At 35.7% G+C, this 20035-nt stretch overlaps 2 protein-coding genes and 5 non-coding genes across 7 annotated transcripts; 6 read left to right on the forward strand and 1 right to left on the reverse strand.

Moving 5' to 3' along the window:
- Window positions 1-13: 13 nt before the first annotated feature.
- LOC132628204 (vacuolar protein sorting-associated protein 22 homolog 1) lies at window positions 14-5202 on the reverse strand. The gene is made up of 7 exons (XM_060343961.1): window positions 5044-5202; window positions 4835-4945; window positions 3074-3209; window positions 2620-2774; window positions 1970-2077; window positions 650-739; window positions 14-492 (listed from the first exon to the last, which is right to left on the reverse strand). The coding sequence occupies exons 1-7, from the start codon at window positions 5092-5094 to the stop codon at window positions 388-390; spliced, it is 756 nt and encodes a 251-aa protein (XP_060199944.1). The 5' UTR covers window positions 5095-5202; the 3' UTR covers window positions 14-387.
- Window positions 5203-10956: 5754 nt separating this feature from the next.
- On the forward strand, window positions 10957-11039 carry LOC132619385 (small nucleolar RNA R21). Its single transcript, XR_009574708.1, has one exon. It is a non-coding gene; the product is annotated as a small nucleolar RNA R21 (small nucleolar RNA).
- A 204-nt stretch (window positions 11040-11243) lies between these two features.
- On the forward strand, window positions 11244-11323 carry LOC132619374 (small nucleolar RNA R21). The gene has a single exon (XR_009574706.1). It is a non-coding gene; the product is annotated as a small nucleolar RNA R21 (small nucleolar RNA).
- Window positions 11324-11578: 255 nt separating this feature from the next.
- LOC132619391 (small nucleolar RNA R21) lies at window positions 11579-11661 on the forward strand. Its single transcript, XR_009574709.1, has one exon. It is a non-coding gene; the product is annotated as a small nucleolar RNA R21 (small nucleolar RNA).
- Window positions 11662-12201: 540 nt separating this feature from the next.
- Window positions 12202-12281, forward strand: LOC132619371 (small nucleolar RNA R21). The gene has a single exon (XR_009574705.1). It is a non-coding gene; the product is annotated as a small nucleolar RNA R21 (small nucleolar RNA).
- A 259-nt stretch (window positions 12282-12540) lies between these two features.
- Window positions 12541-12620, forward strand: LOC132619380 (small nucleolar RNA R21). Its single transcript, XR_009574707.1, has one exon. It is a non-coding gene; the product is annotated as a small nucleolar RNA R21 (small nucleolar RNA).
- Window positions 12621-15849: 3229 nt separating this feature from the next.
- On the forward strand, window positions 15850-19382 carry LOC132628216 (protein PLASTID MOVEMENT IMPAIRED 1). Its single transcript, XM_060343979.1, has 2 exons — window positions 15850-17638; window positions 18062-19382. The coding sequence occupies exons 1-2, from the start codon at window positions 16060-16062 to the stop codon at window positions 19141-19143; spliced, it is 2661 nt and encodes an 886-aa protein (XP_060199962.1). The 5' UTR covers window positions 15850-16059; the 3' UTR covers window positions 19144-19382.
- The last annotated feature ends 653 nt before the right edge of the window (window positions 19383-20035 follow it).

Consider the following 20035-nt stretch of genomic DNA (forward strand, 5'->3'; position numbering starts at 1 on the left):
GTAAAAACAACACTTTCCAGCAAACACCAAGAGAAATTTGTTTCTTCAATACTATCAACTCTTCACAACTTTTATAGTACCAGCTTGGCTTGCAGTGTACACCATAACAATATGCTATGAAGTTCAATTTTGGAGAAAGCTCAGTCAGCAGGCAAGCAGTATCAGACATATGAAACAAGATTCGTACAACAATGAATGACTCAACACTATAATTCCACAGTACGGATAACACAAATAGGGCAACACACTAACATATGCAATATCTGCAAATCAAAAGCTTGTCGGACCACGGGAAACAGATATAAGAAAGTAGCATCTCTATTTGGAATCAATCCTCCACGTTCGCGGTGCAAAGCGAAATATTCTCATATCTGAAGAAGGAAAACGCTAAAGAGTGTCCGCCCCTACATAGGTGGAGACAGAGGACACACAAGGGAACCAGTATCGACGTTTGCCATCTCTGTGTCCATCATCTATCATGGCAAGCCCTTCCTGTAGGATGCATGAGAGCCATATTTGTTAGCTCCAATCACAAGAAAATCTAGAAGGAAATGTAAGAGCCTTTTTTTTATCAAGTAAATGTCACGGAAATGTTTAGAGCCTTGATGGAAAAGACGGAAGGAACGAAGGAATGACATCAAAAACTTACCTCTAACAGCGTTTCAAGCGCATCAGTTGCACGACCTGAAGACCAGTTTAGGCGTCTTTGTACCTCATCAACTGTCACGAAACCATGGGTCTGCAGCAAAGGCACCAGAAAACAATAACATGAGATTTCCTCTTTCAATATTTTTTTATGATTAAACGCCTCAAAGACATTTGATTTGCCCACATCAGCATGATCACGTTGGCGCTTGTCTAGTTTCAATTCAAGAAATTTATCCGTTATTTTTTCTAACTTGTGGAGCCATAGGAGTATGGTTTTCGACTTGGTGAAAAGAGCAGAACACCGACATCTGCTCCGGTCAGATTTGAAAGCTCGCCCGCTTTCTTGAACAAACTTCTTTTCCTTTTCGAGAAAGTAACAATGAGTATTTCCTTAGACTCACTCAACTTCATTTCAATCTTGTGCCTATCCCTACTCATCCTCCTTTCCATCGCAAAAGCAAATAATTAAAGAAGAAATAAGATGTTTTGGCTGAATAAGCCTGGGTAATTTTGAGAGGAGCACTGGTGTAATTGTAGTTGGTGTGCAAGTCTATTTGTCACGTGTATTGTAACGTTCATTTAATGTTTTCATGTTATGTGAATCTATTACGAGATTACCTTGAATCCCAACAAAATTATCTTCTTACTTATTCCACTGCAATTGCAAAGTAATAAAGCCAAATTGAATATAAAGCAAATGAAAAAATTAAAAGCATTGTTTGGTTGCTAGTTAGAGTTATGCAGTTATTAGTAATGTGGGGATTAACTACGCAGGTTTAATTTATTTCATCTTCTACCCTGCATAAAATAATACAAAGATTCCTTCATAACTTATATCCTCCTTCAGTCCCAATTTATATGGCACACTTTCCTTTTTAGTCTGTCCCAAAAAGAATGCCACATTTCTATATTTAGAAACAATTTAACTTTATAATGATTTACAACCACACAAATATCAAAGGCTTGTTTTGGACCACAAGTTTAAAACTCTTCTTTTCTTTCTTAAACTCCGTGTGGCACCATATAAATTGGGACGGAGGGACTAGGGAGTATGTGTTAATTATGCGGGATTATAAACTGGTAACCAAATACTGTACTTGGTGTGTTAAATTTTATACATATCAACTAAAATGCTACCAAACATGGTACTAGATATGGTTTTAAGACATGAATAATTCACTTCCTAACCAGCAACCAAACGACCCCCAAGTGAAAGTGGCAATTTTTCCTGCATGGTAATTACCTAACAACAAAATTATCCAAAGAGAGAAATTACCTAACTAAATGAACCTGGAGGAAACAAATAGAAGAAATGTTATACCTGGGCCAGCTCTAAAATTTCATTGTGATCCTTATTCAGTTCGGTAGGGACAGATCTGACGAGCCTTTTCTTTCCCACTGTAATCACCTCAAAACCACTACCTAATACCTGAAAGATGCAATTAGATGTTAGCGTTTGTAGTTCGAGCAACCGTATCAAAACATACCAGTTCAAAAGGAATGAATGGTTACTAAGTCAAATGACAAACTTTAAATCATGTTTCTAGACAGCTTTGTATTACTCCTATCTTCCATCTAAATGAGGGGAATTGCATGAGCAATGATGACCTGCAATATATATATTCACCATTATCTTGGGTGCTTCATGTTCTAAGGACCTATAAAAACTTAATAAAACAGACAGAACATTTTGACCCGCAGCTTACTATCTTTTTTTTGTGACATGGGTGGTTTGTTGTACAGATTCTTTTTTCTACTTTATTTATTACATGGAGGAACTAGCAAAATCAAATATCCTGGTATCCAAAGGTGGAACATGAAGAATCTTCATAATTAGATGCGCAAAGCACTAAAATGTTAAATATGCTATTCAAGTTAAATGGAAAAAGATGATTTGGTATATTTCAGTATCAGTTGCTCAATCTTTTGTGCGGTTGCTGCAAACTGAAACATAAAAGTTTGAGCCAATACCTTCAGCTTGCTTATAGCACGCAAGCAGTCATCCTCGGATATTGTCTCGCGAACAGCTTTCTTTCTCTGACCAAGAAGTTTACAGAGATCATCCAAGCTTATCAAACCTCCATTGTGGGGTCTAGTAGCCAGGCATACATCAATAATCTGTACCCCTGCCTAGACAGGTGGTTTCATGTAAGGCCAGTTCTTGTAGATTTATCAACAAATAATAATACTTAACCATTATGGATATTCAAAAGAAAAAAGACAAGAATTAAGCACGATCTACTCAAAATATCAGACACAGGCCACTAGATAGAATACTGATCTAAGTTTGATGTCATATAGCACCGGAACTTAGTACACTCAAACTGCAGTGTGAAATAATATTATGTTCCTCTCATGCACCTTTAAAAACAAATTCCTAAGCATGCCTTGCAAAAACCAATATTACTGAGGAGGTTGTACCAACCAAGTTCATAATAGAAGTCACCAATCCCCAATAATTCTGCCCAGAAACCCTTGTTTGATGCTAGAGGATCTACTCCGACTTTAGCACACATCTCGTGGAATTGTGCCCTGAATGCGGGATTCTTGCGAATGTCATTCTGCAAAATAAAACAGGGAGTAACCAAAACTTTCTTCTTTTATTTTAAATGTGTCGTTTAACAACTAAAAACATGTAGATAAATTTCAATTAGGAAGTACCAAAGAAGCAGAACACACAGCGGAAACCTCTTTTACAACACTCCGGCTAGAAAAGAGAGAGAAAAATATCCATCTAGCTCAACCAGCCTGATTGCTGCCCAAACTCTAGAAACATCACGTATTTGACAATATAACTACATTGTATCTCTAGTACCATTATCATTGAGAAAAATACAAATGGTGGAATTCAATTGCAATCCCTTTGCTAAGGTAACCGCACATAACATCTAAGTTGACCATAAATAGCTGAAAATGCATCTTCTTCATGTCTTTTCCAAAATTATCAACAGATGGCCAAGTTAATATAACTTGGAGACATACATGCTTCCTCGGAGTATATTTCTAACAAGCTTATATAAATGAAACCATTACTATTCGGTAATTATATAGTTTTTTCTTTAGCTATATTTTTTTCAAATATTTACAAATTACAAGTACTTCTAATAACAAAAGAATTTATGATTCACAATACGCTTCTTTATGTAATCTATCAATACATAGGTTTTTATTTTAGAGACTTTCCCCTGTTTGGATGGTTGTTTTCCATGGTTCATTATTGTATTGTTTTCATTGTTGCCATGTTTGTTTCCATTGTTCTTAGAATTATATTGTATGGTGTTGTAAACCCATTGTAACTCCATTGTTGCATAACCATGAAAAAACTCAATTTTTGTAACCACGGATTCGGTGATTTTTGCGTGGTTACTAATTTCATTTACCCATTAAACCACAACAAACGATACAGTCTATCCAAACATTATATTCATTAATACAATACAATACAATGCTACTGTACATTATGTAACCATGGGTAACGACTATCCAAACAGAGGGTTAAAAGACTGGATGTCTTATTACACAAAATCAAATGCTTTAACCATCATACTCCTAACAGATCATTCAACTGAGTACAAAGGGAGCGTAAGTGGAACTAGAGTGTCGGTTAATTGTTTGGCCGAACCCAGTAGCTTTGTTAAGACTTTGTATTTGACGTAAAACTCATTGAATATGTTTTTTCTTTTAATGACATGGGAACTCGCAGCCGCTACCCTTCAGGTGCACACAAGGTAAACCCAGCTCCTGTCCAATAGCTCGCAAACGGTAACTCGCACTACACAAGCCCCGTGCGACGAGTTCGACCCAGAAGCCAAATCCAAATCCCCTACTGTTTGAATATGTTTTAAATCTCAGTAAATTAAGAACAATTAGAATTCAGAACCCGTTAGCTTCAAATTTTGGCTCCACCTTCGTAACGGAGGAACTAATTATTAGATGAGAAACCAAAAGTAACTTAGAGCCCGTTTGGATTGGCTTATAAGTTGCTTATAAGCTGTTTTAAGCTTTTTCGAGTGTTTGGCTGGCCAGCTTAAAGTCATTTTGTGCTTAAAATAAGCTCAAAAAAATAATTGGACCCATTTAACTTAACTTCTATAAAGCAACTTATAAGTTGAAAACAGCTACCCAACTTATTTTTTTTAGCCCATCCAAACAGGCTCTTAAACAATTAAAAAAAATAATGTCAAACCTTGTGTTTGCGAGCGAAGTCTTCAAGTTGAGATCGAAAAGTAGAGAGCTGCTCTTTCATAAGATCTGTTCTTATTTTTGCCACATTTTCACCTAACAATCGATATTGATCCTTCAAATAAAGATCGCAAAAATAATTAAAAAAAAGATTATTAAACAAAAAAAAAAAAAACTAAATTTTTGAGAAAAAAGTGAATTTAGGTTACAAACCCTAGCTGCGGCGGCGCCCTGTAAGCCTCCGATTCCCGGTCTCCGCCTCATCCCTCGTCGGTCGTCTTTACCTATTTAGCTGTTCTTTCGTTTGCGAAAAAAGGACAAAAACTCTATTTTCAAACAAAAGGCTTCACATTTTTTAACAAGGTTTTTTTTTTTTTAAGTACTTTACAAACTTTTTCTTTTTTTTTAGTTTTATGAGATTTTTTTTTTTACGAGATTGGTATTTTACGCATAAGACATATGAAATGGTCATTTTTTTTTATATTCAAACGGTAAGAGATTTCATTTACTCAGCATTTTATGTACTGATTTTGTAAAAATAAAATTATCGGATCAGCTTACTTAAAAACTAAGAAAATGATTTTTTCAGATCTCTTATGTGTTTTATTTTAATTTTTTATGTGTAAAAGATGAATATCTCATGCAAAAGGATCATAAATGTGGAAAAAAAAAATATAAAGGACCAAAAATCCAATTCTTAGTACACTTAGATTGAGTATAACGTGAAACTACACGGGGTTTATCAAAAAAATTTCGTCGGAAATTATATTGTATATAAGGTCAAATTATTTTTTATGCAGATATTGAATTTTAGCTTCTTCGTATGTTTTAATTCTTTTATTTTGAATACCCTTAAACTAACTATATTGAATATAACACGAAGTCATACCAAATTGTCGTACAATTCTGAAAAGTAATTTTTTTTTTTTCTCTTCTTGTTTGTAGCTTTGAAATCATGATATTCAATATGATTTTTGAGTAATTCAATAAGACAAGTCGGTTGAATATAACATGATGTTGTACTACTAGGTCATGACTTGCATGCACAATTTTGAAATGTATTTTTTTTCTTTATTTTTTATAGCTTTGAAATCATGACAATCCGGTTTGATTGATGTTAATCCAACATGATAACTAAGTTAAATATAATATGAAGTCGCATCGGATTGTCATGACTTACAAGTTACGGTTCACCAGTTTTAATTTCGCTTCTCGATACTTCTTTATCATCTCTATTGCTCAACAGAGGATATTTTAGCCCATTTTTCACTAATTTAACACGGCCAACTACGTGCAAATATCAAAAGCTAGGACAAAATTTGAATGAAGAAATTCCACGGTTTTCCCTTCAAGTGGTTGGTGTTTAATTTTTGCTCTTCAAAATCGAACTTATATCTGGGGTTATAAATTCATTAAGGGCGCGAAGCATAACTTATGAAATATTATGATACGAAAATATAAAGGAAAAAGAACGTAGATGCCCCCTGCGAGCAAAATAATTATCCAAAAATGCCCCTTATTGTCATGCCCCAAAACTATTTATCCGGATGTCCCCAAAATTATGATACCAACATGGTATGACTCCTATCTCTTATATCATGATAGTATCACAGAGGACTTCTTTCATTTCTTCAAAAAACACTCATCAATCCTCTATGAAACTCATACAACAATAACAACATACACAGTGTAATCTCACAAATGGGGTTTGGGAGGATAGGATATACGCAAACCTGACATCTACCTTTATAGGATAAAGAGGTTGTTTTTGATAAACCCTCGGCTAAAAAAAAACGTAGGCAATCATAGAGGGTCATGTTCATTTATTCAAAAAACACACTCTCCTAAACAAACTTCTATGATATTATCATCTTATATATATGTACTGAGATGGTATCATGGGGGACTGTTTCAATCCTTCAATGAGACACTCCTCAATCTTCCATGATACCATCATAATATCTACTTCCTCTGTCCCGATTTAAGTGTCTTACTTTCCTTTTTTGTCTGTCCCAAAAAGAATGCCTCTTTCTATATTTAGTAAATTTTGGCAATTTTTAGACCACAAGATTTAAAGGACCCACACATCTTTAATTTAAGACTATAGAATTCAAAAGTCTACCATTGTTTCTTAAATTCCATGCTTATTCAAACTAAGACACTTCAAATGAGATAGAGAAAGCATCATATATTGAGATGGTGTCACACCCTAATTCCGCTAGGGTGTGATGGGCACCCGACCCCACATCCGGAGCCGAGCGAACCCACAGACCTTTGGGACACACAACATCTTATTAGACTTTTAAATCAAATAAAAATAAAATACATAATAACCTCTCAAAATATTCTTTTCGATGCTTTCCAAATCAAACAGAATCGGTGATCACATAGAATTTAACTCATAATACAAAATGACATATCGGCTGATGAAGCCGCTTATACAACTGACATATTATACCCACGACTCTGTCTGCAAAGTCTCTAACATCGATCCAGAGAAAACATACACACTAACTCTGACTCGGCAGCACTTCAGGAATAATTGGAGCTTGCCAACTCTGCTGGAACATCCTCTATAATAACTCCACATCATCTGGGTGTACCTGCGCGGCATGAAACGCAGCCCCCGAAGAAAGGGGGTCAGTACGGAATAGGTACTGAGTATGTAAAACATGAAACATAATAAACAGAATCATAACCTGAACAGAGAGTACAGAAAATAAATGCAATAACCGGAATATCAAGATGCTTACTCATAAAACATAGGTAATGCATGTCAAAACACAGGCCATATCCGGCCCCATTATGGGACACGGTGGATAGAACGTGGTCGCCACCCCGTCACTGGCGCCACAACACAGCATAACTCCAGAGTAGGGAATAGCTCCGTAACATATCATAACATATCAGATGGCCATATCATATCAAATATCAGAGTGTGCACATATCATATCATATCATCAAATGTCAGAATATATGTACATGGTACAGCATAACTCCAAAACCCATGTACGTGTCATACCTGCCCCCTCACATCGAGGCACGACGAACAATGCAGTGGAATACGCGTGATAACATATCCTGGCCCGGGCTCAGTGAAGGAAGCATTGAGGCATCCACGAGTAGAGTAGTGAGAAACTATATGCATCATAAAATATTTGGAAAGACTCGATGGAATAGTCCGAACGGTAGGTCATTAGAAAAGAAATCAGACGATAGTCATAGTACGTACCCTTTGGATGTTGCGACGGATTATGTCAAAGTAAAAATGCTGAGATTATTTGTACATATCAAAATATCATAGGATTCAATGGAATAGTTAACACAACTATCGTTTAGTAGTCGGAACAATAACCAAAAGTTTCTTTTAATCATAGTACGGAAATAGGTCAAGTAAAACAATACAAGAAGGTTTCGGAGATTGTGGGCCCACCTCGGGTCAAGTCGAGGTGGCGCACATAAATTACGGACATTAGGACTTATGGAGGCGTCAACGAAAGTTTCGGGGCATTCCGATTCTCTTTGTGAAAGTTATGAACGTTTTATGGCGCAAGACCCTTTTTGGAGTAAAAAGGTGTTTAAACACATTTTTCCAACAAAACCTGATTCAATTTCATTGAATGAATAAGGGTCAAAATTAAGCTCGGATTTTAAGGAGTAGAGTGATCCCCGAGGTTCGCATCATAGCCTATCATAACTAGGACATGCCAAAGAAAGAAAAAGTAGAGCTTTACATACCTTATTTGCCTTTTACGCTTGTCCAAACTCAAATCCCGTTTCCTCCAAAATCTACAATTGATCACAATTACCAAATATCCATTATAAGCCTTTAAGAATTAAATCTTAAATCCATACTTGTCTACAGAAATTTGGACAACACCTCCCCTATAAATTCATCAACCCCGAGAATTCAACTCGGCCAAAACATCAACAACAATACCAAGAATCATACTAACAACATCAACCATCCAATTCAAAATGCATTCTAACATAAGTAATCTTCTTTTCCACATAGTACATCAACTTTCAATCCAACTACGTACATTCAAGTCAATATCAATGCTTACATATTCATTTACTAATTCAAGATCATTCAACCATAATTCAAGAATATTTTAAACAATCTACACAATATTCCAACATTTCCACCAAAACCACACTTCACCCAAAAACTCCCCAACTTCCCTAGAAACAATTTTAATGCATTTCTTGCTTCCAAATTCATGAACTATCCCAACAACACACATTCTAACAACATTATTCTCACAATTAAAGAAATGACACTAACATCATATTGGCTTCCAAATCAGCCCAACAATTCCAACATCAATTTAAGTTATCAAATTCTCATTTCCATCACAAAATACATATCTACAACAATCATATTACTACATAGAAATTATCCCATCCTTCCTACACACAACATATACACACGACCCATATGCATATACACACCACCATACAAACTTCCATATTTTCATAATTTCTATCCATTTCTACATATTCCAACATAAACAAACCCTTCATAACATATAAAAGGGATTAAATCTTACCTTTTCTTTTCAACTTCTCCACTTAGCTAAAGTTGTGATTTTGCAACAAAGAGCAGTTTTCTTGTTTCAACGATTACACCACGTTGGAGAGGACCCTTGAATTAGTAGGAATACTAGAAGAAAATAATTTTTGGGATCAAATTTGAAGACCCCAATTTCCCATGGTCATGGCCGAATGGCCCTTGACCTTTGCTCTCTTCTTCTTCTTCTTCTTCTTCTTCTTCTTCTTCTTCTTCTTCTTCTTTTGTTTTGTGCTTTCTTGAACATTCTTGAATTATGGCCCCCTTTTGTCTATTTATCACATGGCTTAATTTAGCAAATGGGCTTGGGCCATTTTAGCATGTGGCCGGCCACCCCCTTGGCCAATTCCAAGCCCAAAAATCTCTTCTTCTTCTTTTATTCCAAGCCCACTTTTATTTCATGACAATTTGCAATTTATGAAATTTATTCCCCAAACTTCCAATTTTGCCCTTAGCCTTCCTCAATATTTCCGCGTCAATATTTTCATGAAAAACTTATATGTTAAACAAGATGAAATTGTAGCCTTATCCTTAACTTGTCTTGATTACCCCAATTTATCCGAACGTGCAAAATACGGGATATAACAGATGGTCTCATGGAAGACAGCTTCAGTCCTTCAATGAGGCACTCTCTTAGTCGTCCATGATACCAAGTTGTTTGTTATGAGGACAAAAATTAAAGACCGCTACAAAATAGGGCCAAAAGTGCAAATGACCCAATTTAAATACCAAGCTAGAGTTTGAACCTTATAAGGCCGAATTCGGGCAAAAGTCAACCTTAAGGCAAACCTCTGTAAGACCTAACTTTTGCCGTAATAGACCTGATTTTGGGCTTTAAGGTAGATGTTTGCCTTTAGATCTAATTTTGGATAAAAGTTTGCCTTAAGAGAAACCTCTGTAAGGCCTAATTTTTATTCGAATATGTCTAATTTTGCTACAAACCTCTGCCTTGCGATTTTTTTTCCATTGAGCCTGAATTTGAACGTAGAACCTTAAGTATTAGACGAAGGACAAAACTTAAAGATCAACAATATGAGGAGCAAAAATTAAAGACCAGTGTCTTTGAAGGACGATCGTGCAAAGGACCCCAATATCTATTTGTGCAAATTTCCCCCTTATTAGGCCTTCACTATTAGGTGGCCCAAAAAAGATGGTGGGCCTCTATCAAGATTTGGGCTTACTGTGCCACTGACCCCTCACTTCTGCCCCATTATATAACGAAACCCTCTACTCCATTATCGCCGTCGGCACCCTTCTTTTAAAATCTCACTGTAAGTGTTTATACCAATGAAAGAAATACACGTGTCTTGCAATTTTTCACTCTGATTTGTTGTTTTTTGGACTAAATTGTTTAGTTAGGTGTAAATACCGGGGAACAGCTATGTTATGTTTAGTGAAAAATTTACTGCCATCGAGTTTTACAGTAAGACATATGTCTATATTTACTGTTCTGTTTTGGAATACTTGTTTTTTTTTAAAGTTGTAAAAAGGAAGTATATCATTTTTTTTTCAGCTCTCTTTTTTTTTTTTTTTGATTTTTTTGTTTTTCGTTTAATCCCTGTGATGAGTGATTTCTATATTTAACGTTAAAAGTAGACTGACCTTTAATGAAGATAAATATCAATTCTGAGGGATGCATTATTTTTCTTACATTAGCCCTTGTGATAGTAAGATTCTGTTTTTTTTTTTTGGTATTTGGAAATTTCTCAAATTATCTGTTCCAATTATTGATTAATAGATAACAAGTGACCCCCCTTTATTTACATTGTGACAGGTTTATTTGAAAAATTATTTATTGCTGTGATATGTTATAATGTATTTTTTTTTTTGGAAGTATTTCAATCCCTGTGATGAACTAGCTGAATAATTTAAAAGTAGTGGCCTGATATTCATTGATGAAAATCTTTGTTCTGAGGGATTCTTTTTCTTGATTTATTCAGTTTCTTCTGCTTAACAGGAGATAGTTTTTGCTTTAATTTTACAAAACTTGTAGTGTCGATTTGCTTGAACAATGGCAGTCGATATTACGTTTAAACAATCTTATTTTGCTTAAATATGATGTCTTTTTCTTGCTAGATGAATCCTTCTAGTGTAATAGGATAACTGACCTTATCTTAGTTTTGTTTAAGTGCTGTGGTATGTTATAAAGTGTGTTGTTTTTTCGGAAGTTCTTTTGATCCCTGTGATGAATTAGCTTAATAATTTAAAAGTAGTGGCCTGATATCCATTGATGAAAAGCTTTAGAGCCCGTTTGGATTGGCTTATAAGTTGCTTATGAGCTGTTTTCAGCTTTTTTGAGTGTTTGGCTGGCCAGCTTAAAGTCATTTTGTGCTTAAAATAAGCTCAAAAAAATAATTGGACCCATTTGACTTAGCTTATCTAAAGCAGCTTATAAGCTGAAAACAGCTTGTAAGCCAAAAAAAAAAAGTTAGACTACCCCAACTTATTTTTTTTAGCTTATAAGCTGCAAACAGCTTATAGGCATAAGCCCATCCAAACAGGCTCTATTCCGAGGGATTACTTGTTTACTTATTCAGTCTTTCTTCTGCTTAACAGGATTGATTTGATATGTTTGCTTTATTTTTACATCTGTGGCGTGTTAATTTGCATGTACAATGGCACTTGAGTTTATGTCTAAACAACATTTTTGCTTAAAAATAGTATCTTTTTCTTGTTAGGCACCATCCTTGTGGAGTACTGATGTTTTCTTTGTCAGTAATATGGTAATTTACCTCATCTTGAAAGAAAATTATTGCTGTGATATGTTATAAAGTGTGTTGTTTTTCAGCAGTTTTTTCAATCCCTGTGATGAATTAGCTTAATAATTTAAAAGTAGTGGCCTGATATCCATTGATGAAAAGCTTTATTCTGAGGGATTCCTTGTTTACTTAACAGGATTGATTTGATATGTTTGCTTTATTTTTACATCTGTGGCGTGTTAATTTGCATGTACAATGGCACTTGATGTTATGTCTAAACAACATTTTTGCTTAAAAATAGTATCTTTTTCTTGTTAGGCACCATCCTTGCGGAGAACTGATGTTTTCTTTGTCAGTAATATGGTAATTTACCTCATCTTGAAAGAAAATTATTGCTGTGATATGTTATAAAGTGTGTTGTTTTTCAGTAGTTTTTTCAATCCCCGTGATGAATTAGCTTAATAATTTAAAAGTAGTGGCCTGATGACCATTGATGAAAAGCTTTATTCTGAGGGATTCCTTGTTTACTTTGTAACTCTCTTCTGCTTAACAGGATTGAGTTTATATGGTAGAAAAACTATTTTTTGCTTTAATTTTACCATATCTATAGTGGGGTATTATGTTTTTTGCTTAAAAATGGCGTCTTTTTCTTGTTAGGCATCCTTCTGGAGTGCTATTGCTTTGCTAGTCCGTAATATGGTAGTTTACCTAAGATATTTTCTGCTATTTATACATATGATGCTTATCTTGTTTAGTATATAGCTGAGATTTATTGTAAAATTCAACCCTTCAATCACAATATCTTACTAAGATAACTGTATACCAGAGTCTAGTTATATGGTAAATATATATTGTGAAAGGAACTTGTTCATAGGCTTACTTTGTTTGATATACTTGTCCCATCTTCGTGGAGAACTTGTGAATAGTGTACATAACAGTGTTTGCTGCATTCTTTGTAATTGTCATCCTCATTATGGTCCAAGGAGTCGCATCCAAAGATTTGACTTTTATCAAGATTGTACCTTTTTTCTTCTCCATTTTAGAAGAAAAAAAGGAGTTACATGCATTGGTATGACTTGTGATGTTGTGCAACCCTGATTTGACTCGCGCAAATCCGGTGTGCACACTGTCACAATTCATACAACGGAAGTAACTCTTTTTTGTTATGAAGTGGAGGAGAAAAAAGGTACAACCTTGATAAAAATCAAATCAAGAATAACTCGTGTAGATTGATTGACATGTGCTAAAGACAGTCAGTGAGGAATGATACCTGGATGTTCCTGTCAGTAGTCCTATGCTTGTCTCAAAGCTTAAGCCGTGCATGTGTAAGTAAGAACAAATTCACACTGTGAAACTGCAATGACCAATTAAATCGGTTATAGTTTGTTTGATGGTATCTACTCGGATAACCGTAGTAATTTGGCCGTTTGGCTGGGAAGATTGTAGTGACCATAATTTAAATCGTGATCGATTTTTTTAGTAAATGTATTTTTATTGGTAGATGTTTAGCTTTATTTGATTAATCACAGGATATGCAGGCTAAAGATGCAAGAAAATTTCGACGTCTAGAAAGAGATTCATAGCTAATCTTCTCTATAGTTTGTCTTTTCCTTCAAATCACCAAAATAATTGAGGTTTATATCCATTTACATGGAGGCAATGGATAGTTTGATGTTTGTTCAATTGTTAAAAGTTTTGAAACAAGCTCAACTTCTGTGCAATATTAGTTGCTGCTGCTAAGAAAATTCCTGAAGCATGAAGTTGTCATTAATCAATAGATTAAGAAAATAAACTCTGTAAATAGTTGATACGAATTTAAATTTATTTAAGTGGCTGCTAATTTACTAGGTGAACGTTTTATCTGTATGAAACTATTGTCTTTAATGTTAAAATTAGTAAATTAACAGGTTGATGTAATACACTATCCTTTGGGTTGTTCTACTCTTAGACAAGAAGAAAAGACAAATATTGAAGACGTTAGATTTAGAATATACACATTTGCAAGGATTATATTCATGAAAAAGTCAACACATTAAAAAAAGGACATTTTACAGTTGCTCTAGGACTTTTCTCCATTAGGTCTACATATAGATTATGGTCCATGCTAATTCACAATGATGCTCAAAGTTTTGTTCCAGTTTTACCGCAAAGCTATTGTAAAATGCATATGCTCACGAGGAACTCATTATGTCTCATTTTCAAAACATTTTGGAGATCTTAAAACCCATTAATTTTCCAAGTGCTTTTTCATATGTATGGAACTTAAAATAAGCTCGTGGCAAAGTTCCCACGCTAATTAAATCTGCTTAGAAACAATTCACTTTAAATTTTTTTATTATATTCTTAATGAGCTAATTTATAGCACAAAAATGTTTATGCTTATTCTAGTCCATAGGTTTTAATAATCTTTATTCAAACTTCTTACATTTGGTGCCTAATCAAACAATACACATGAAATGAAATAGAGGGAGTTGGTGCCTAATCAAACAATACACATGAAATGAAATAGAGGGAGTAACGATCACATAAAACCGATTCCTCCTAACCTGTACGAAAAGCAAGGGGGTTAAATTCTATTTTTTATTCGTATGGTGTTTCTATTCTTACCTTTCAAGATGGGGGTTAGGTCTGTGTACACTCTACCCTCCCCAGACCTCACATGGTGGGATTATACTGGGCTTGTTGTTGTTGTTGTTGTTATGGTTTTTCTATTCCTGTGCTATATATGCTGGCTTGAGTCGAACTTGTAAATCGACTTTTTGCACGGATTGGCCCTCAAATGCGCTAGTCTAAGAGCTTTTGCACCATATATTTGTAGTCTTTAATTTTTGACCCTGCTGCTTAGTTAATGAATGTATTCTAACTTTCACTCGACGTAAATTATATAACATTTTTTGTCTCGCTCAGTACAAGTTTTGTAGAAATTAAGTTATGCGGCATAAGTTGTGTAGCATTTTTTAAATTATGTTGAGTGTTGAAGGTTTTGCCCTTTTCCAACATAACTTGTGTGAATGTTATGATACATATAGTAAACTATTCCGAGCGAAATTTAAAGTTATGTTGTTTTAAAATGTTGAGCTTTGAAAATTTTGCCTTATCTGGCATAACTTGTGGGATGTTATGATACATATGTTAAAGCTAAACGTAAACAACGCCGAGCGAAATTTAAGTTATGATGCGACAAAAGTGGTGAAGGACAAAAAATTAAAGACCACCCCAAAATAGGGACATTTGTGCGAAATCTCCCTTGTAATTATATTATGGATCCTCCCCGAGGACAGACACCTTACTTGGTTCAGAATAGATTATATATAGGCTGATTATGCAAATGTCCCTTTTCTAGACCATCATTTAAATTTTGTCACAATTTTTAAAAGCTATGCAAATATAGCATTTGAAACTGGCAAAATATTAGACTTTTGTCTTACGTCCAGAATATTAGATTATAGTCTAATAATTTCTCATAGGACTTTCAATTTGTTCAAAAAGATTCATAAATTGCAAACAAATAAAAAGAGGGGAAATCACTAAAAATGACAACTCGGCCGAAAACTTATTCAAATATTAAGTCAAATTTTTAGACACAAATAAATATAGAATATGGACCAAAACTACTTTATTATGTCGGATCAATAACTAATGATGTAGCTCGATCCCTACTTGTGATGGGGATAGACAAAAAGACAAACGTTCTTGCCTTATCCTTCACATACAAAACCCATGCAAATACCTGGTTCAAAAAGCACCAAGTAATCCATTCATACAGAATTTTCCATCCTCAAATACCTACATCAATCTTCTCACCTACCTTCCCCTCATATCTCTTCCACCATTTCTAGCCAATCATCTAACTACTGCACAAAACCTTCTCCAAAACAAAAAGAAAAGACAACTTTCAACTTTTTTTCTTCGTTATCTGTTGTATCATACACTTCTTGCATTCTATTTCATTTCCAAATGGCGGATTACTCAACTAGTAGAAGGAATTCCAATACACAGTTATTGCAAGAACTCGAAGCACTTAGCGAAACCCTCTATCAACCACCATCACACACTAGTACAACAACCCGAAGAACCGCCTCCCTCGTCCTCCCCCGAAATTCTGTCCCTCCGGTCGAATCCCTTAAAAATGACGACGAAACTGACCCTCTTGTCGTCAATCCTAAGCCGAGGTCGAGGCGCATGTCATTGTCACCATGGCGTTCTCGACCTAAACTGGACATCGAGAGCGAGGACAATATACAACAAAAAAACACTGGAAGCACCAGCAGCAGCACAAAGTTAAATAAGAAGTTGGACAGCAAGGATGCAGAGAAAAAAGGCCTATGGAATTGGAAACCGATTCGGGCTTTGGCTCACATTGGTAAGCAAAAACTGAGCTGTTTATTCTCAGTCGAAGTCGTTGCCGCTCAAGGACTACCAACGTCCATGAACGGTCTTCGACTATCAGTTTGTGTTCGAAAAAAGGAAACTAAAGATGGAGCAGTACAAACTATGCCATCTAGAGTTTCACAAGGAGCTGCTGATTTTGAAGAGACACTTTTTATAAGGTGTCATGTTTATTATACCCCTACTAGTGGTACTAGTAGTGGTAGTGGTGGGGCTCGATTTAAATTCGAGCCCCGTCCATTTGTGATATATGTCTTTGCAGTGGATGCTGAAGAACTTGATTTCGGAAAAAACGTGGTTGATTTAAGTGAAATGATTGAGGAGTCAATAGAAAAGAGCTTTGAAGGGAACCGTATTCGCCAATGGGACACGACTTTTACTCTTTTAGGGAAGGCGAAAGGCGGAGAGTTAGTACTAAAATTGGGATTTCAAATCATGGAGAAAGATGGTGGAGTTGGGATTTATAGTCAGGCTGAAGGGGGAACGAAAAACGCTAAGAGTTACTCATCTTCGTCTTCATTTGCTAGAAAGCAATCGAAATCATCTTTTAGTGTTCCGAGTCCACGAATGTCTAGCTTAAGTTCATCTAATTGGACTCCTTCACAAACAGGAACAACACCAGCAAATCTTCAAGGGATTGATGAGCTAAATCTAGACGACGAGCCTGTAAAACAACCAGAGTCGAAAGAACCAGAGTCGAAAGCAGAGGATCTTGATCTCCCCGAGTTCGATGTTGTGGATAAAGGAGTTGAAATTCAAGATAAAGAGGAAGAGAAAAAAGAAGTAACAAAAGAAGTGGAAGAAGAGGAAGAAGAAAAAGAAGAAGAAGAGCGATCAGAAGGGAATTCTGATTATAAATCGGTATCATCTCACGAGGTTGTTAAAGAAATCGTGCATGATCAGATGCATTTGACGAGATTATCAGCACTTGATTCTATTGCACAGCAAATCAAAGCACTTGAATCAATGTTTAAAGACGAAAACCGAGTCAAGACGGAGGAGGATGACAACGACTCGCAAAGGTTGGATGCGGATGAGGAAAACGTAACAAGGGAATTCCTTCAAATGCTTGAAGATTCAGGCGTTAACCAGTTCAACAAGACGGATAATCATCAAGAAATCCCCGCGTTAAAGCTGCAAGGAGGAGGTAAGAAAAATATTTATTCATAAATTTCTTGATCTCTCACTACAAAAACAAAAAAACTAAAATTAGCTATAAAATACGTCACTAATCCGTTGCTAAATTGTTTTTAGCTAACAGACGCTAATTCATCGCTTAATAGGATCAGCGACGGGTTTTTCCGTGTAGTACAGAATTTTCCCTTCGCTAGTTCCTGTTATTTTAGTAGTGCGATCTGCAGTTCTTCTCTCCTTCTTGTCTCCACTCCATGAAAATAGCTAGGAACACCCCTATTTATAATAGTACGATACCTACTTTTACTAGAAACTGAAAACCTATCCCTATATATAACAAGGACTACAAATCCTATTTAGACATAAATTAGATAAATACCAAATGCCAAATCCTGAACAATTTGGTTTCCTATAACTTTGTATTATTCTTCAACAGGAGGAGATGAAGAAAATGAAAAGAGAGAATCGGGCATATATATACCAGATCTTGCAAAGGGGCTCGGTTGTGTTGTTCAAACAAGAAATGGAGGGTTTTTTGTAGCTATGAATCCTCTTAATGCTATTGTTTTAAGAAAAGACACACCAAAACTTGCAATGCAGATGTCAAAACCATTAGTTCTTCCATCAATTTCGTCGTCTGTAAATGGATTCGAGTTATTCCAGAAGATGGCAGCTACTGGGCTGGAAGAATTTACGTCTAAGATCTTATCGATGATGCCAATGGAAGAACTCGTAGGCAAAACAGCTGAGCAGATAGCATTTGAAGGGATTCGTTCAGCGATTATTCAAGGGAGAAATAAAGATGGTGGGGCCAGCTCGAGTGCTGCTCGGACAGTTGCAGCTGTGAAATCAATGGCAACAGCAATGAACACGAGTAGAAACGAGAGGATTTCTACGGGGATTTGGAACATAAGTAACAAACCGTTGACAGTGGATGAGATTCTCGCGTTTACACTGCAGAAAATGGAGGCAATGACAGTCGAAGCATTGAAAATTCAGGCGGATATCGCAGAAGAAGAGGCCCCTTTCGACGTTTCCCCAAAGAAAGATGATGATGGTCACCCCCTCGACTCTGCAGTTCCACTGGAAGACTGGACTGAAGATGACAAAAAGAACGATAGTATAATGATTTTGGTTGTGGTTCAATTGAGGGACCCGTTGAGGCAGTTTGAGGCAGTTGGAGGACCTATGATTGCATTAGTTCAAGCAGTTCGTATCGATGAGGAAACGAACATCTTTGATGATGATGATGAGGAAAAGAAGTTTAAGATAGCATGTTTGGCAATTGGTGGATTGAAAGTTAAGAGCGGAGAGAGGAAGAACTCGTGGGACACGGAAAAACAGAAATTGACAGCAATGCAATGGCTAGTAGCTTATGGACTTGGTAAAATGGGGAAGAAAGTAAAGAAAAGTTCACCACTAAAAGGCCAAGATTTGTTGTGGAGCATATCCTCGCGTGTAATGGCGGATATGTGGCTCAAATCGATAAGGAATCCCGATATCAAGTTCATCATATAGATTGTTTCTCGTAATTCTTTCCCGTCCGAAAGAAATGAGCAACAAAAAGGGGTAAATTTGTATAATGTTTTGCATTTGTTCATGGTGTGCAGATCTATTTTTCCATTTCTAATAGGAAAATATTGAATTGTGGTTATCAGTTTGCTTTAGTAACTAGATGGGAGAGTGCCCGTGCTATTGCACGACATCATTATTTGTATTTTTTTTTTTAACGATTGTAAATGTGATTAATTGTGTCATTCTACGAGTAATAATAATTAGGCATAATACATAAATAGACCTTTAAACTTGGTCTCAGCTGGCAAGTATGTCTTATAACTTTAGGTGTGCACAAGTAGGCACCTCAACTTGTATAAAATTGAACAAGTAAACACAAATGATGACATGGCACTGACGTGGCGCATAAATATTGGAGGGTCATGTCAGTGCCAAATCAATGACAGGTCAGCATTTGTGTTTACTTGTTCAACTTTATCACCCAAAGTTGGTGGGCATACATGCCAGCTGAAGTCAAGTTTAAGGGCCTATTTATATATTATGCCTAATAATTATCCTGTCAATTTATAATTTGACGTTTGTCGTTAAATTTTTTGATACTTTGAATAGTCATTTAGTGATAAAAGATAACAGTAAACTAGTAAAGTAATAGGAAAGAAGACAAGCAAGTAGTGAAGACACGGCAACATAAATGTACACATCTGCAAAATATTAGCTCATACACAGATAAGATAATTAGATATATACACATTTGCAAACTAGCTCATATAGGCATTCGACATATCAAAAACAAAATCACACAGAAAATGACAATAGTGACAGAAAAAATGTGCGAGGATGGTTTCACGGTCATGCTCTAAAACTTTCGAGTTCGAATCTTGAGAATGAAAAATAA

Source organism: Lycium barbarum, chromosome 1, assembly GCF_019175385.1.
Source record: "Lycium barbarum isolate Lr01 chromosome 1, ASM1917538v2, whole genome shotgun sequence".
Classification (NCBI taxonomy): Eukaryota; Viridiplantae; Streptophyta; class Magnoliopsida; order Solanales; family Solanaceae; genus Lycium; species Lycium barbarum.